The sequence below is a fragment of the Vicugna pacos genome, chromosome 1 (assembly GCF_048564905.1).
Source record: "Vicugna pacos chromosome 1, VicPac4, whole genome shotgun sequence".
Lineage (NCBI taxonomy): Eukaryota > Metazoa > Chordata > Mammalia > Artiodactyla > Camelidae > Vicugna > Vicugna pacos.
This window is the reverse complement of record NC_132987.1, coordinates 124,353,474-124,366,104: the sequence shown is the minus strand read 5'-3', so window position 1 is coordinate 124,366,104 and position 12,631 is coordinate 124,353,474. Positions and strand designations below refer to the sequence as shown.

General features: G+C 54.3%; 2 protein-coding genes across 4 annotated transcripts in view; one reads left to right on the top strand and one right to left on the bottom strand.

Moving 5' to 3' along the window:
- Positions 1–4,305: 4,305 nt before the first annotated feature.
- YBEY (ybeY metalloendoribonuclease) lies at positions 4,306–8,641 on the bottom strand. The gene is made up of 4 exons (XM_006205015.4): positions 8,244–8,641; positions 7,131–7,259; positions 5,837–5,905; positions 4,306–4,634 (listed from the first exon to the last, which is right to left on the bottom strand). Exons 1-4 carry the CDS (start codon positions 8,451–8,453, stop codon positions 4,548–4,550), a joined length of 495 nt encoding a protein of 164 aa, XP_006205077.3. The 5' UTR covers positions 8,454–8,641; the 3' UTR covers positions 4,306–4,547.
- Positions 8,642–8,755: 114 nt separating this feature from the next.
- The window catches only part of MCM3AP (minichromosome maintenance complex component 3 associated protein), a 40,194-nt gene continuing 36,318 nt past the window's right edge, over positions 8,756–12,631 (top strand). Inside the window, exons 1-4 of one of the 3 annotated variants that reach the window (XM_072970597.1) lie at positions 8,758–8,913; positions 9,227–9,353; positions 9,608–10,924; positions 11,158–11,381. In XM_072970597.1, the coding sequence (XP_072826698.1) occupies positions 9,715–10,924; positions 11,158–11,381 (1,434 nt within the window). In that variant the 5' untranslated portion in view covers positions 8,758–8,913; positions 9,227–9,353; positions 9,608–9,714. Of the gene's footprint in view, positions 8,914–9,226; positions 9,354–9,607; positions 10,925–11,157; positions 11,382–12,631 lie in introns of all 3 variants that reach the window. The other 2 variants (XM_072970614.1, XM_072970606.1) reach the window with 2 other exon arrangements.

Here is a 12,631-nt window from a genome sequence, read left to right as displayed (position 1 = left end):
TTGCCCTGCAGCAGGGAATTAGGGAAGGCTTTGCCGGCTCCCCAGGGACATGTGGGGACCATGGCAGCCTGAGTCCCGGTTGCCATGGTTGAATGTTGACCCCATGCCAACCTTCCAGCAGTGCGCCATGAGGCTTGGGTCATTTGTCCAGCCCAGCAGTGGTTCTGGGAGTGTCTGTTAAAATCATGGCTCTGAGGGCCCCCACCGAGCCCTGGAGGCCAGACCTGCCTGAGCACGGTGTCTCTGGGCCAGACCAGGGCAGTAGCTGCACCCAGAGACATCCTCTTCCCCTCAGGGTGGCCTCCGACGGCGTCCTGCCTGCACAGGCTCCCGGCCCGTGACCCCTCGGCTGGGCTTGGGTAAGCAGCAGGGCCTCAGGGGGATCCGGCTTGAAGCCCTCAGTATGGGGGTAGGGGCAGGGGTGGGGAAAGCAGGCATCGAGGGTTCCTGGATGCAGGCCTGCGAGGGTGGGAAGAGATGGCTCGGGGGCCAGGAGAGAACAGGTGGATAGGCTGAGCCACGGAAAATTTAAACCTTCCTCTGGGAAAAATGCCATGAACAAAGTCACAGCCGTGGTGCCTGGGGAACCGTGTGCACGTGTGGCCCAGGGGATGAGCCCTGCTGCAGTGTGTGCCCCGTGTGATCTGTGCATGGACAGAGCTGCAAGGTGGCTTGCACAGCTTCTCCTCCAGGAAGTAGAACACAGGGACACTAGTGTGGCCCTCCTGGAGAGGGCCGAGGGAGGGCAGCCGGCTCCCCCGCCCCGGTTCTCCCATCTCCCCAGGGAACACACTACCGCTATGCTACTTTCTGCTACTCTTTCAATTTTTCTCTTGGTGGAATTGTTTCCTTGTTGCTTTAATATAATTTTCATGTGAACGCCATTTTAAGCACTATGCATGTGCTCACTGGCCCCTTTCGGGGTAAATGGTCTCGCTCCCAAGTTCCACACCAGCAGGAGCCCATCCCGGTCTTGCGTCCCTGGACCTTCACAGTCACCAGAATGCCCATCAGAGGAAGTGCGATGACCTTGGAGTTGCCTTTTGGCTGCACACAGGCTCCCTCCAGGCTGCTCGGGCCCTGGGCGAGCTGCCCAGTGAGGCAGCGCAGGAGGCCTGGCGCAGTGTGTCCCCGACACCCGCGTGTCTGGTTAAATGTACAATTAAAGGTCTGACCTCATTTCCCTTTTTGCATTGACTTTTCTAACGTCTTTTCACTTTCCTTTTATTTCTCTACATAATTATTAAGTTAACAGAGGGGAGGCACTGGACGGAAGTTAATTGTCTTCGGACGGCCTGGTAAGTTAGAACTCAGTTGTCTCCATCCCGAGGAGGGAAAACTCAGCTCCTCCCTCCTGCGTCTTCCTCTCCTGTGTGCCTCCTTTCACTTCACTCTGTCACCAAACCTGTTTTCCCCACAACAAGCAGTTCTCTGTAACCCAGCTGGTGCCCTACAGTTCAGTACAATTCTGACTCCATCTCCAGGTGATAGGGTGTCAGACTCCATAGCTTCAGGGCTCAGTCCCACGTGACCGCCCCCAATACCCCAGTCACGAGGTCAGGTTGTCACCTGTGCTTCCCGTGGACCTGGGGCACATCACCCTCCCAGTGTGGACGTGCTCAGCAACCTGGAAGCTCCGTGAGCCCCAGACCAGTGGGATGTCCTGGCGGCTCCTCCTGCAGGGGTGCTCCTCTGTTAACTCCATTTCCAGCACTTCTCTACTCAGGAGGGTGGGGAGAGGCTGAAAGCGCCAAGGTCCCAGTCCTGGCTTGGTCCCTCTGCTGAGACCAGCCCCCACCCAGGAGCCCCCCCGACCCGAGTCGCCTCATTAGGACACAAGACAGTCCTAGTGCTCATGTCACTTGGAAATTTGCAAGGGTTTCGGGAGCCCCGTGTCAGGAGCCGGGGGCAGAGACCGACACCTGTGCTTCCTCCCACCGCACACCCGGCTTTGCCAGGTCAACAGGGACGAAGGAAACCTGTTCCCGCATCTGGGAGAGGCTGGGTGCTGCCTGAGCCCCAGCAAGGCCCTGGAGCGGGGCAAGGTCCAGATGTGGGGGCGCGGTGGGGGTTCGCGTGGCGTGAGGCAGTGGTTCAGTGAGACACGCTTGGTTCTGTTCTGGTTCCTGGCACAGATCGAACTCCTGAGATTGTGCTGGAGGGGACTCGGGCGTCTGGAGAGCTGCAGGGCGGGGCTGGGCGCTGGAGGAGTCACCCGGCTTGCAGTCTGGGACTTCCAGCCCCACCAGCCTCAGGAGGGAGAGAGGCTGGAGGCGAGCTGATCACCCATGGCGAGGCCTCGTAACAGACCCTCCACAAAACCCCCGAGGAGATGGGTGGTGAGCACATCTGGAAGGGGACACACCCAACTCCACGGGGCAGAAGTCCCTGTGTTTGGGACCCTCCCAGACCTCTTCATCTGTGTCCTTCACAGTAACCCAGGGTCTCCCTGAGTTCTGTGGGCCATTCGAGAAAATTACTGAACTAGAGGAGGGGTCGGGGGAACCCTGATTTCTGGTGAGGCTGTACGGTGGGTGCCCTGGTCTAGAGTGTGGTGGGAGGAAGCACAGCCTGGTCAGTCTTTTAACTCGTGGGTCTGCACTCGCTCCTGGCAGTGAGCGGCAGCAGTGTCGTGAGCAGAGGAAATCTTTTTTTACGGGCCGTGCCTTGTCCTGGCGGGGTGCTGCAGGGTCTCCTAACCGAGACGCTGAGGGCCGTGGGATGAGAGGCACTGCCTGGGCTCAGCCCGGAGCCTTCAAGTGCTCAGTGGCCTGCAGACCTAACGTGATTGTAACGTGACCTCAGGGCGTCCGGTGCTCAGGAGCTGGATCTAGAAGACACTGGAGAGTAAAGGGCCGGGGAGCCCAGATGACTCCCGGAGAGGGGCCTCAGCACTGCGGGGTTTGCAGGGAGCTCTGGAATCCGGCAGTGTGGGCCCCGGTGCAATGGGCACGAATGACATAGAGAAACTTGACGGCCCTGCGGCCAGGGGCAGGCGGCCCGGCTGCTGACGGACAGCGGGGCAGCCTTCTCTCAGATTCAGGTCAGGTCACTTGCTCATGTCCTCTTTAAAATATAAGGGTTCTTCTCAATGATACATAAAACACCCCTGAATTAATAAGAAAAAAAAAGTAGAAAATGGGGATAAGACACAAGCAGTTACCTCCTTGGTGGTGGGAATTCCAAAGGGTCACTGGTGACAGGAGGCGCACAGGGACACTGTCCTAGTGGAGGGTCAGGGCACACCCAGGTCACTCGGTACCTGGGAGCAGGTAGCAAGACCACAGGGCCACCCCTATGGGCTGCTGGTGAGGGGGGAACGAGGGACCCAGCCCCTCGGAAGCATTCACAAGCCTCATCCTATAAAGCTGGACCTTCCACCTCTGGGCCCCCAGAGCCTCCAAACTCCTCACTGACGGGACCCAGGTCTCAGGACCCCCTCAGTCCCTTAAAAATACCCGAGGAGCAAAGAGCTTTGGGGGGTTATCTTTGGTGTCTGCTTCACTTAGACTTAAACTGACAGCAAACTTAACTGGCTAAAAGCAGGCCATGCAGTAAACAGTGACTCATGTCCCTGACACCCAGGGAAAGTCCAGGCTCAGTCAGGACACAAATCCAGTGGGAAATGCGTTTTCCTGTTTCTAAAATTGATGCACGGGAGAAAACCAAATTCTCAGAGTTGTCGTATCTTGAGCTTTAGGGCCAAATCGGGCCCCTGAGCTGCTGTTTTACTGCCTGACCTCTTGGGAGTTCCTTGACGAATCTGTGCACTGTGGTCAAAACCAGCACCTGGGGGTCCAGGCTCAGCACCCGCCTCCTCCACGGCCTGCCCCGACCCACGAGGCCCTGAGCCGCGCACAGGTCTGGGGAAAGCTCTGTGACAAATCCGGGGTTTAACATTCAGAAGGCAGAACATGCTGACGGGAGGGGGGCTCTCCTACATGTCAGGTCAGGATGTGCAGTCGGAGCTCAGCGGGTGGGAGGGGGAACTGGGCGCGGGAGGTCCGCCATGCCGGGGCCAGGGCCACGGCAGGACAACTGCGGAGGGTCACCGGGTGTGGGCTCGGCCTGGCCTGGCCGCCTCCTGGGGTCCGTAGCGTCCCCCCCCTTGTAGAGGCACCAAGCAAAGGCTCCAGGTCTGAGCGCTCCTGAGAGTTGGAAGGCACGGACTCTGACAGGGTTCCAGCACTGGAGAGGGGTCACCCACCTGGCTGCTTGTTTTGTTCTGAGCAGCTGCGTGGGTGGGAGAGAGACTCCTCTTCACCAAAGGCAGAGCCCAGGGAGGAGGCTCGCAGGCCGCATCACTCCCTTCTGAGAGTTCAGAGCTACTTTATTTACGATACTGAAAATGACGCACTCGTTGTGTTCTGAACAAAGAAAGAGTGGACGTTTCTCTTACACTTTAACAGTCAGGTTCCACTCATGGAGTTCAGCACTTCTGCGGCTCCCCCGGACAGCAGTGACCAGCAGGGCCTCCGTCTGGGGGAGCCCCCAATCCCTGGGGCCCAAGGTGGGGTTCACCTTCCATTCATACTGTGTCACTGTCGTCAGAAGTGGCCCCTGCTCAGGGGCTGGAGCCTGGTCCCCGTGCGCCGGCTTAGCTCCTCGAGAACCTGCTTCTCCTTCTGGTACATCTGAGAGGACAGAGCGGAAACCAGCTGCAGACCTGCCCTGAGGCCCAGCCTCCCTGGGCAACCGCTTGGAACCCCCCTACAGCCTGAGGCCACGGTCCTGGTTCTGCTCTCCAGCCGTGTGCTGCTCGTGGTGTGAAAGGTGGAGCTGGCCAGGGCTGGGCGGGGGCTGAGGTGGTGGTCATGGCTGCGAAGAGAGCCAGCTGGACAAAGTGGCCCGGCCCAGGAGGCACGTGGGTGTGTGTGTGTGTGAGGACGGCCCCTCCTGGGAGAAAGGGCAGGTGGGTGGGGAAACCTGGGAGGGCTGGGGTCCCGGGGGGCCCGCCACGCTTGAGGCTTTCCTGGAGGTGCTGCCCGTCTGTGGGTGGGGGCGGCGGTGGGGCTGAGGAGGGGAGTGAGGGGGCCGCTGTAAGGTCAGCATCTGATGGGGGTGGGGAGGCAGACAGGCTGTGACCAGTGTGGACTCAGCAACCTAGGAAGGCCTGGGGAGACGCCAACTGCATCAAGACTCTTTTTTTTTTTTTAACGAGGAGGAGGTAATCAGGTTTCTTGGCTGATTTCCACATGGAGGAGGTATTGGGGATGGAACCCGGGACCTCGTGGGTGCTGAGCGTGCGCTCTACCACTTGAGCTACACCCATCCCCCCCCGAGACTCTTTTTGTTAATGAAGTTTTCCTATTCCTTTCAGGGAAACTGTTTGATTAGAAATACAATTTGAGTTTATAAAACACAATGTGGTGAACATACCAACACAGACCTTTATAAGCAGAGTAAACATTCATACGTTTTGGGGAAATAAACCACCACGTAGCTTTACATGATGGGTCTGTATCAGACACCTGCACATTCTAAACCCTGTTTCTAACTGACAAGTATCATCACAATGTCTCCTGTAAAGACTTTTCAGCTTTAAGCCATTAGAATTTTATAGAATTTATACAACGTAGTCTCTCTCCTCAGACCTTCCTTTCAATAGAGAATAAATACGCAGTCAACAGCATTTGGGGAGTCCAATATTTAAAACAAACACTGTGAGACTTTTTCTATAAAGCAGGCATTTATAAAATTCCTTATTTCACTGTTTCTCCCCATTTGGTTTTTGTACATGACTGCAAGGGGCAGGCCAGGCAGCCCTGTCCCTGGGGTCCGGTGCACACTGCAGTGTACCCCCACGTGCATGTGTTGGGGACGGGATGGCTCCTACCTTCTGCCACTCGGCCTCCGTGCTGTGTGTGAAGCCCAGCAGGTGACAGAGCCCGTGGGTGGCAGTCACCTGTCAGAACAATTAAAAAGCCGCCTCAGGGGGTGGTCATGACTAAGCTATAAGCCAGGGAGGAGGAGGAGGAGGAGAAGGAGGAGGAGGGAAGTCAGGCAAAGGTCAGGGAACACCTGGTGAGAGGATAGGAACCCTCCCCTGGGCCCAGGGCTGCGGGCCAGCAGTGAGGTCATGGGTTGGGTATGAGGAGCAGCAGGCAGGCCAGACCCCCCCCATTGCAAGGGTGGAGATCAGGAGCTCCTCTGCAGTTGGGTGGGAAGCTGTAGACACACGGAGGTCCAGGGCAGGGGCCGGGGGAGGTACCCGGGGCCATTAGAAGGTGCCCAAGTGCAGTTGGGCACCAGCTGGGATGAGAGTGGCCTGGCCGGGCCCTGCACTGGGGGAGGATGGTCCTATGGCTTGTGGGCTGGCCCTTCACCGCAGGTTACGGAATCTTCAGGAGGCGTGGGGGGGGAGCAGATGCCCACAAAACTGCCCCAGACCTCCCAAGGGTGCACAGCTGCTGGCCACAGAGATCCCAGAGCCAAGACCCATGCTGAGCAGTCCCACCTGTGCAGGGGTCCCACCAGTCTCAAGAAGAAAGCACATCCCCCTGCCAGCAAACCCAATGCCTGTGCTCACGGGGCCTCACAGGGGAGCTCTGCTGCAAGCCTCAGGAGCACTGAGACCCTCAGGTGATAAGTCAGGGTGCGGCTGTCAGCCGAACAAGGACACCTCAATTGAATCCATCAGGGAGTGAAAACATAATTCAGTTGTGTGCTACTTTTCAGAACCCCACCCCCTCACTTCCTCACCAAGCTGAGGAGACAGGTCTGAAAGCTCCGGAGGCTGGAATCCTGTCCGCTTTGGGCAGTTAGTGAGAAGCGTGTTTATTAGCAGGCCTGAGCTGGCCAAACATAGTCTGCTGATCTCCAGATGTAAAAGCCAAAAACAAGGCCACTCTGGGAGCTTCCACTTTCCAATAGTTCATACAGATATTCCCTGTCCTCTCCCCTCACCCACTGCCAAGGGACATACTGACCCCCGCCAAGCCTCTCCTTTCTCCAAGGGATGAAGAGAAAGGGCGCTGCTCGGGCTTGTAGGTCTCCCCGCCAACCTGTCCTACATGAGGATGACACTGTGGCCGCCGGTGTCACCGCCCCAACCTCTTCCCAGGGCCTGGATGAAGGACACAGACTGTCGTTTTGCCAGTCAGGGTCTGTGATTTCAGCATCCCACTTACAGTCAGGATGTCATAGTAATCCTCGTCCTCCTTGCACTGCTGGAATATATACTCCACTCCCAGGAAAATATCTCCCAAATTGTAGTCATCTGGAAATTCAGGCTGGGGAATTTCCCCTGCTTTCAGATTCTGAAAATGGGAAAACACACATTTGGAGAACATGACCTCAGAAACACGAACTGACCACAGGCCTGTGGACTTCATCCTGAAAGACCTCGTGTCGCCAGTCCCAAGGCAGAGAAATCGGGGACTTGAGACGTCTCCACCCTGTCACGTGAATTCCTTTCCATTTCTTTCATCCCATCCAATGCACCAACACCCAGATGCACAACTTCGATGGAGCTAAATCACGACATCGATGCCATTTCCTACTTCTGTTCTTTCTGCTTGTTTTTTTGTCCTAAACAGTCTTTCACATTTTTCCACAAAAAGATCAGTCCGTTCAGCTCAGGACTATTCACACTAAGCCAGTGACCTGTGGTTTGGTGTTTAGGGTGTCAACATTTTACATCCTACTAGGGAATATAGTAAGTGGACGCTCTAATACATTTTTGTATTGCACATTAAACACGTTATTTTCACTCTTCTTTTGATTTATTTCCTTAGATGTAGCACTAGTGGATTAAAAATCCATATTCACTTCAACTAACTGGACAGATTGCTTTCCGAAAAGCCCACTCCAATCTATGCTGCTATTAACAACGTTGGAAACCTCCAACGAAACATTCACGGAACAGGGAGTAACTTGACGCGTAACACGTTCGAGGGGAGGACCCTCAGCGGCAGAGCGCGTGCTTAGCATGCACAAGGTCCTGGGTTCAATCCCCAGGGTCTCCACTTAAAAAAACTTCAGTGAACCTAATTACCTCCCCGCAAAATGTAACAAAAGGGGAAAAAGCGGAGATCATACAGTTGTGTGTCTGCCCTTTACTTTCAAAGTGATTTAGTAATTTCGATCCACACACACCCAGTGGGTCAGGCAAGCTGCAGAAGCACCGACAGCTCGTCGGGGGCCGTCACAGCGTGCCCTCTACTTCTGTCAGAATAAAACCGTCGACACAGGACCTCCACAGGAGGTCGGCAGGCAGGCAGGGCGAGGAGCGCGCTCCTCACCTCGTGAAACGGGAACGCGAGCACGTCGGTCGGGACGTCCTTCCGCCGGTACAGCCGGTTAACCCGCCGCATGCGCTCGTTGTCCACGCAGACGACGCCCAGGTCGAAGCGCCGCACGCCCAGGACGCTCCTGAGCGCCTGCAGCCGCCCGCGCAGCGGCGCCCGGCGGAGCGGCACGGCCCGCTGCAGGTCCCTCAGCACCAGGCTCATTCCGCCCGGGCGGCCCGCCCCGCACGGGCCTCGTCGGCCCGGCGCGGCGACGAACCCTGTGGCCGCGCGACGACGGCCGTCGCCCGCCCGGCGGGGCCCGCTGCAAACAGACGGCTTTGCCCGTCACCCCGGGAGACGTAGGGACGAAGGGAGGGGGAGCGGCCAGAGTCGGGCGCGCGGACGGGCACGGGCGGGGCGGCCCGGCCGGAAGCGGGCGGACGCGGAACTGGGCGCTGCGCACCGGAAGCCCCGCCGCCGCGCACCGGAAGCCCCGCCGCCGCGCCGCCGCTCGGCTGGAGAGCGGAACTCGCGCGCGAGGGGCCCAGGCGGGACGGGCCGGCAGTGCGTCCGCCGAGTTTTCTGCCCGCGGCGCGCTGCTCAGCGCTGCCTCCGGCTACCGCGGTCCTTGCGTGCGGCTCGGGCCCGGGCCTGGCGGGCGGCGGCGTCTCTGAGCCGAACGGTGAGCACGGCGCGGGGCCTTCCCCGCCTCGGCGCCCGTGTCGCTAGCGGAGCTGGGCGGGGGCGCGGGCGGCCGCGGCGCGCGCGGGCGGCCCACGGTTTGGGCGGCGCTGCGCCCGCGTCCCTGCCGCCCTGCGGCCTGGGGGGCGGCCTCTCTGCGTGAGCGCGCTTGTCCTCTGAGCCAGTTTGGGGGGGGTCATCGCCGCCGTGTTGAAACGGTAGTGATTTCTTTGTCTGGCAAGAGTGTTCCGTGCCCTGGTTACCGGGAGAAAAATTAGAGGGGCGGAAACACTGAAACACTGACGTTTTAACAGTGTTACATTGTAGTTCTCTGGCTGTGGAGGTCGAAGAACTCAGAAGACACTCCTCGTTCAGTCGAAAATTGTACGCCATTCGTTTTCTTAAGTCCTGTTTGAGGTCTCCTGTGAATTTACCGATTCGGTAAAGTGTTTTGTTTTGTTTTGTTTTAGTCTTAAAGGATCATGCTTTAAATCTCTATAACAAAATAATTGTTTGTACTAACTTCTACCCCCAACTCCAAAAAAAAAAAAGAAAGAAAAAAAAGGAACCAATCGGCTCTTCAGAAAACGAGAATACTTAACCCTTTGTTTTGCCTTACATGTGATTTAAAATTCTTTTCTTAGTCTTCCAGCAGGACATCGCTGTGATGGATAGTCTGCGTTTTTGTCTTTCAGCTTATTGTGAAGATGAGGGGGAGCTCCCTAGTTGAACAGACTGTTTGAGGAAGACGACTGCTTTTGTACGGATAGTATTTATTACCTTTCAGTGATTGGGTCAGAAGATGAATCCGACTAATCCTTTCAGTGGGCAGCAGCCTAGTGGTTTTCCAACATCTTCCAGTAGTTCCATAGGAACATTTCAGACTAAGCCACCATTTCGGTTTGGACAGCCCTCTCTTTTTGGACAAAACAATACGTTGTCTGGGAAAAGCTCAGGATTTTCACAGGTGTCCAGCTTCCCAGCATCTTCTGGACAAAGTCATTCTTCGGCGCAAACATTAGGGTTCTCCCAAACCTCATCCGTTGGGCTATTTTCTGGACTTGAACACACTCCGGCCTTTGTAGCTGCTTCCGGGCCTTCAAGTTCATGTGTGTCTGGAAACCCAGGATTTAGTTTTAAATCCCCCAACCTTGGGGCATTCCCAAGTACTTCTGCTTTTGGACCAGAAACTGGAGAAGTAGCAAGCTCTGGTTTTGGGAAAACAGAATTTAGCTTCAAACCTCTGGAAAGTTCAGTGTTCAGACCAATATTGGGGGCCGAGTCTGAGCCAGAGAAAACTCAGAGCCAAATTACTTCTGGATTTTTTACGTTTTCCCACCCAGTCAGTGGTGGACCTGGCGGACTGGCCCAGTTTTCTTTTTCTCAGGTGACAAGTAGTTCGGCCACCAATTCAAATTTTACCTTTTCAAAATCAGGTAATAATAATTCACCATCTGCCTTTACCCCCGCTTTGTCAAATCAAAATGTTGAGGAGGAGAAGAGAGGCCCCAGATCACTATTTGGAAGTTCCAGTAGCAGCTTCACTAGCTTCCCCGTATCTTCTTCAGGGTCCTTGGGTGAACCCTTCCCCAAAACAGGTGTCAGGCAAGGATGCGAAGAAGCTGTTTCCCAAATGGAGCCACTTCCCAGCCTCATGAAAGGACTGAAGAGGAAGGAGGACCAGGACAGGTCCCCAAGGAGGCACGGTCATGATGCAGCAGAAGATTTGGACCCTTTGTCGAGGGATGATCACCCTCCAGATAAACGACCTGTTCGCTTGAATCGACCCCGGGCAAGCACTTTGTTTGGTCGGACGATACAGGATGTCTTCAAGAGTAATAAAGAAGTAGGTCGTCTGGGAAGCAAGGAATCTAAAAAAGAAATTGGCTGTGCTGAGTCTGGGGAAAATGATCACGTGGCCATCCCAGGAGGGAGTCAGTCTGTCCTGGCAACTTCCCGGCTTCCAGGTGTGAATAAAGAGGAAGAAACTGAAGGCAGAGATAAAAAAGAAGGTGAGCTCTGCAGACGTGCAATGTGCAGTGAACCCTGCTGACAGGTTCTGGTAAAATTTCCCTGGGTGTGTGTCTGAACTTCCTGGTCAACCCCTAGTAAACGTTGGGGCCCATAGGATCTCGGCGCAGGTCTTACAGCCATGAAAATTTCGTTTGCTCACTTAGTTGGTGTCTCCTGTTGCTTGAAAATGTCACATCTGATACATTTTTGTGCCCATTCTCGAATTCCCTAGATTCTCTGAGAGGAACACCTGGCCGTCAGAGTAAAAGAAGTGAGAGCACAGACAGCCTTAGGGGCGTGTCTCCCGCTGAGGTCACGGCAATCCAGTGCAAGAACATCCCTGACTACCTCAATGACAGAACCACTCTGGAGAACCACTTTGGCAAAATTGCCAAAGTCCAACGCATCTACACCAAGCGCAGCAAAAAGCTTGCAGTGGTGTATTTTTTTGATCATGTGAGTACTCTAATGAAGTTCATGAGTGAAAAACATAGGTTTCAAAGTGGCAGAGTTAGGGTGAAATTTGCCACTTTAAAACCTACTTTAAAAAAAATCTATCAGTTATTTGCTTGCTAGAATGTAAAAAAGCACTCTTAACTTGAAGAGGCTGGAACAGCACTGCTTATTTCATAACTGGGAGTCATTTGTGGAAAGCTTGCAGTCCCCACTAAACACAGTGTTCTGGAAATGCCGGGTGAGCGAGTCCCATGAAGTCAGTTTCCTCAAGCATACGGGAGTGGCTCTGTAACCACACAGCACTTTTTCAAACTTGAGTTTGCTTGCTTTGCTTTTGATTTTATTTGTTTGGTTGTAGTACATCTTGCTCACTGTAAACATCCAAAACAATGCAGAAAAGTAAAATCCCCTATAATCTCATGCTCTAACTGTTCGGCGTATCCCCGACTTAAATACCTGCATCTGCGTGTGTGTACGTGACACGTTGGCTGCAGGGTGTGCGTGTACAGGGGCTGCTCACCTTGTGTCCTGTACACCTTTGTTATATTTCTGAATGTTCTTGTGGGGAAAATTGAGTTCATTTGGAATTTATAAAGTAGGAAGTATGTTTTCATACTTTCTAAAATAATAGAAGTATTACCTTTCGACATAGGGGAAGAAAACCCCAGAAAGTCCTGTGGGAGGGGGCACAAAATCTCCTATGGTTCTGCAGTGGATGACAAAATACTTGTTCTTTTGTGTCTGATTAATTTTATGTCTCTGAGGTTCATCCACGCGGTTGTGCTGCATTCCTTTATTCTGTTGTACGGATGGACCACATTTTGTTTATTCATCTGTCCAGGGACGTGGGTTGTTTCCACCTTTTGGATATTATGAATAATACTGCCATTGTGAATATGGTGTGCAGATGTCTCTTCAACACCCTGCTTGAATTCGGTTCTGTTGGGTATTTACTTAGGAGTGTAATTGCCGGGTCATACAACAATCCTGTTTTTTGTTTTTTTTGTTTTTTTTAGTTATTTTCTGACTGTCACAATGTGCTCATTCTTCAGTTGAACCCTAAAAATATAGAAAAATACGTACTATATAAATACATTGTCGTTGTAGTTAGTTCATTGATACCTGCAAAGTTAGGTCCCCTCCTCACCCCATCTCTCCTGTTTCGGCAAGCACAGTTACCCGGTGTGGTATATGTTTTTCTGGACGTTTCGTAGGTACAGCTGTAGGTATACTAACGTGTAGTTGGTTTT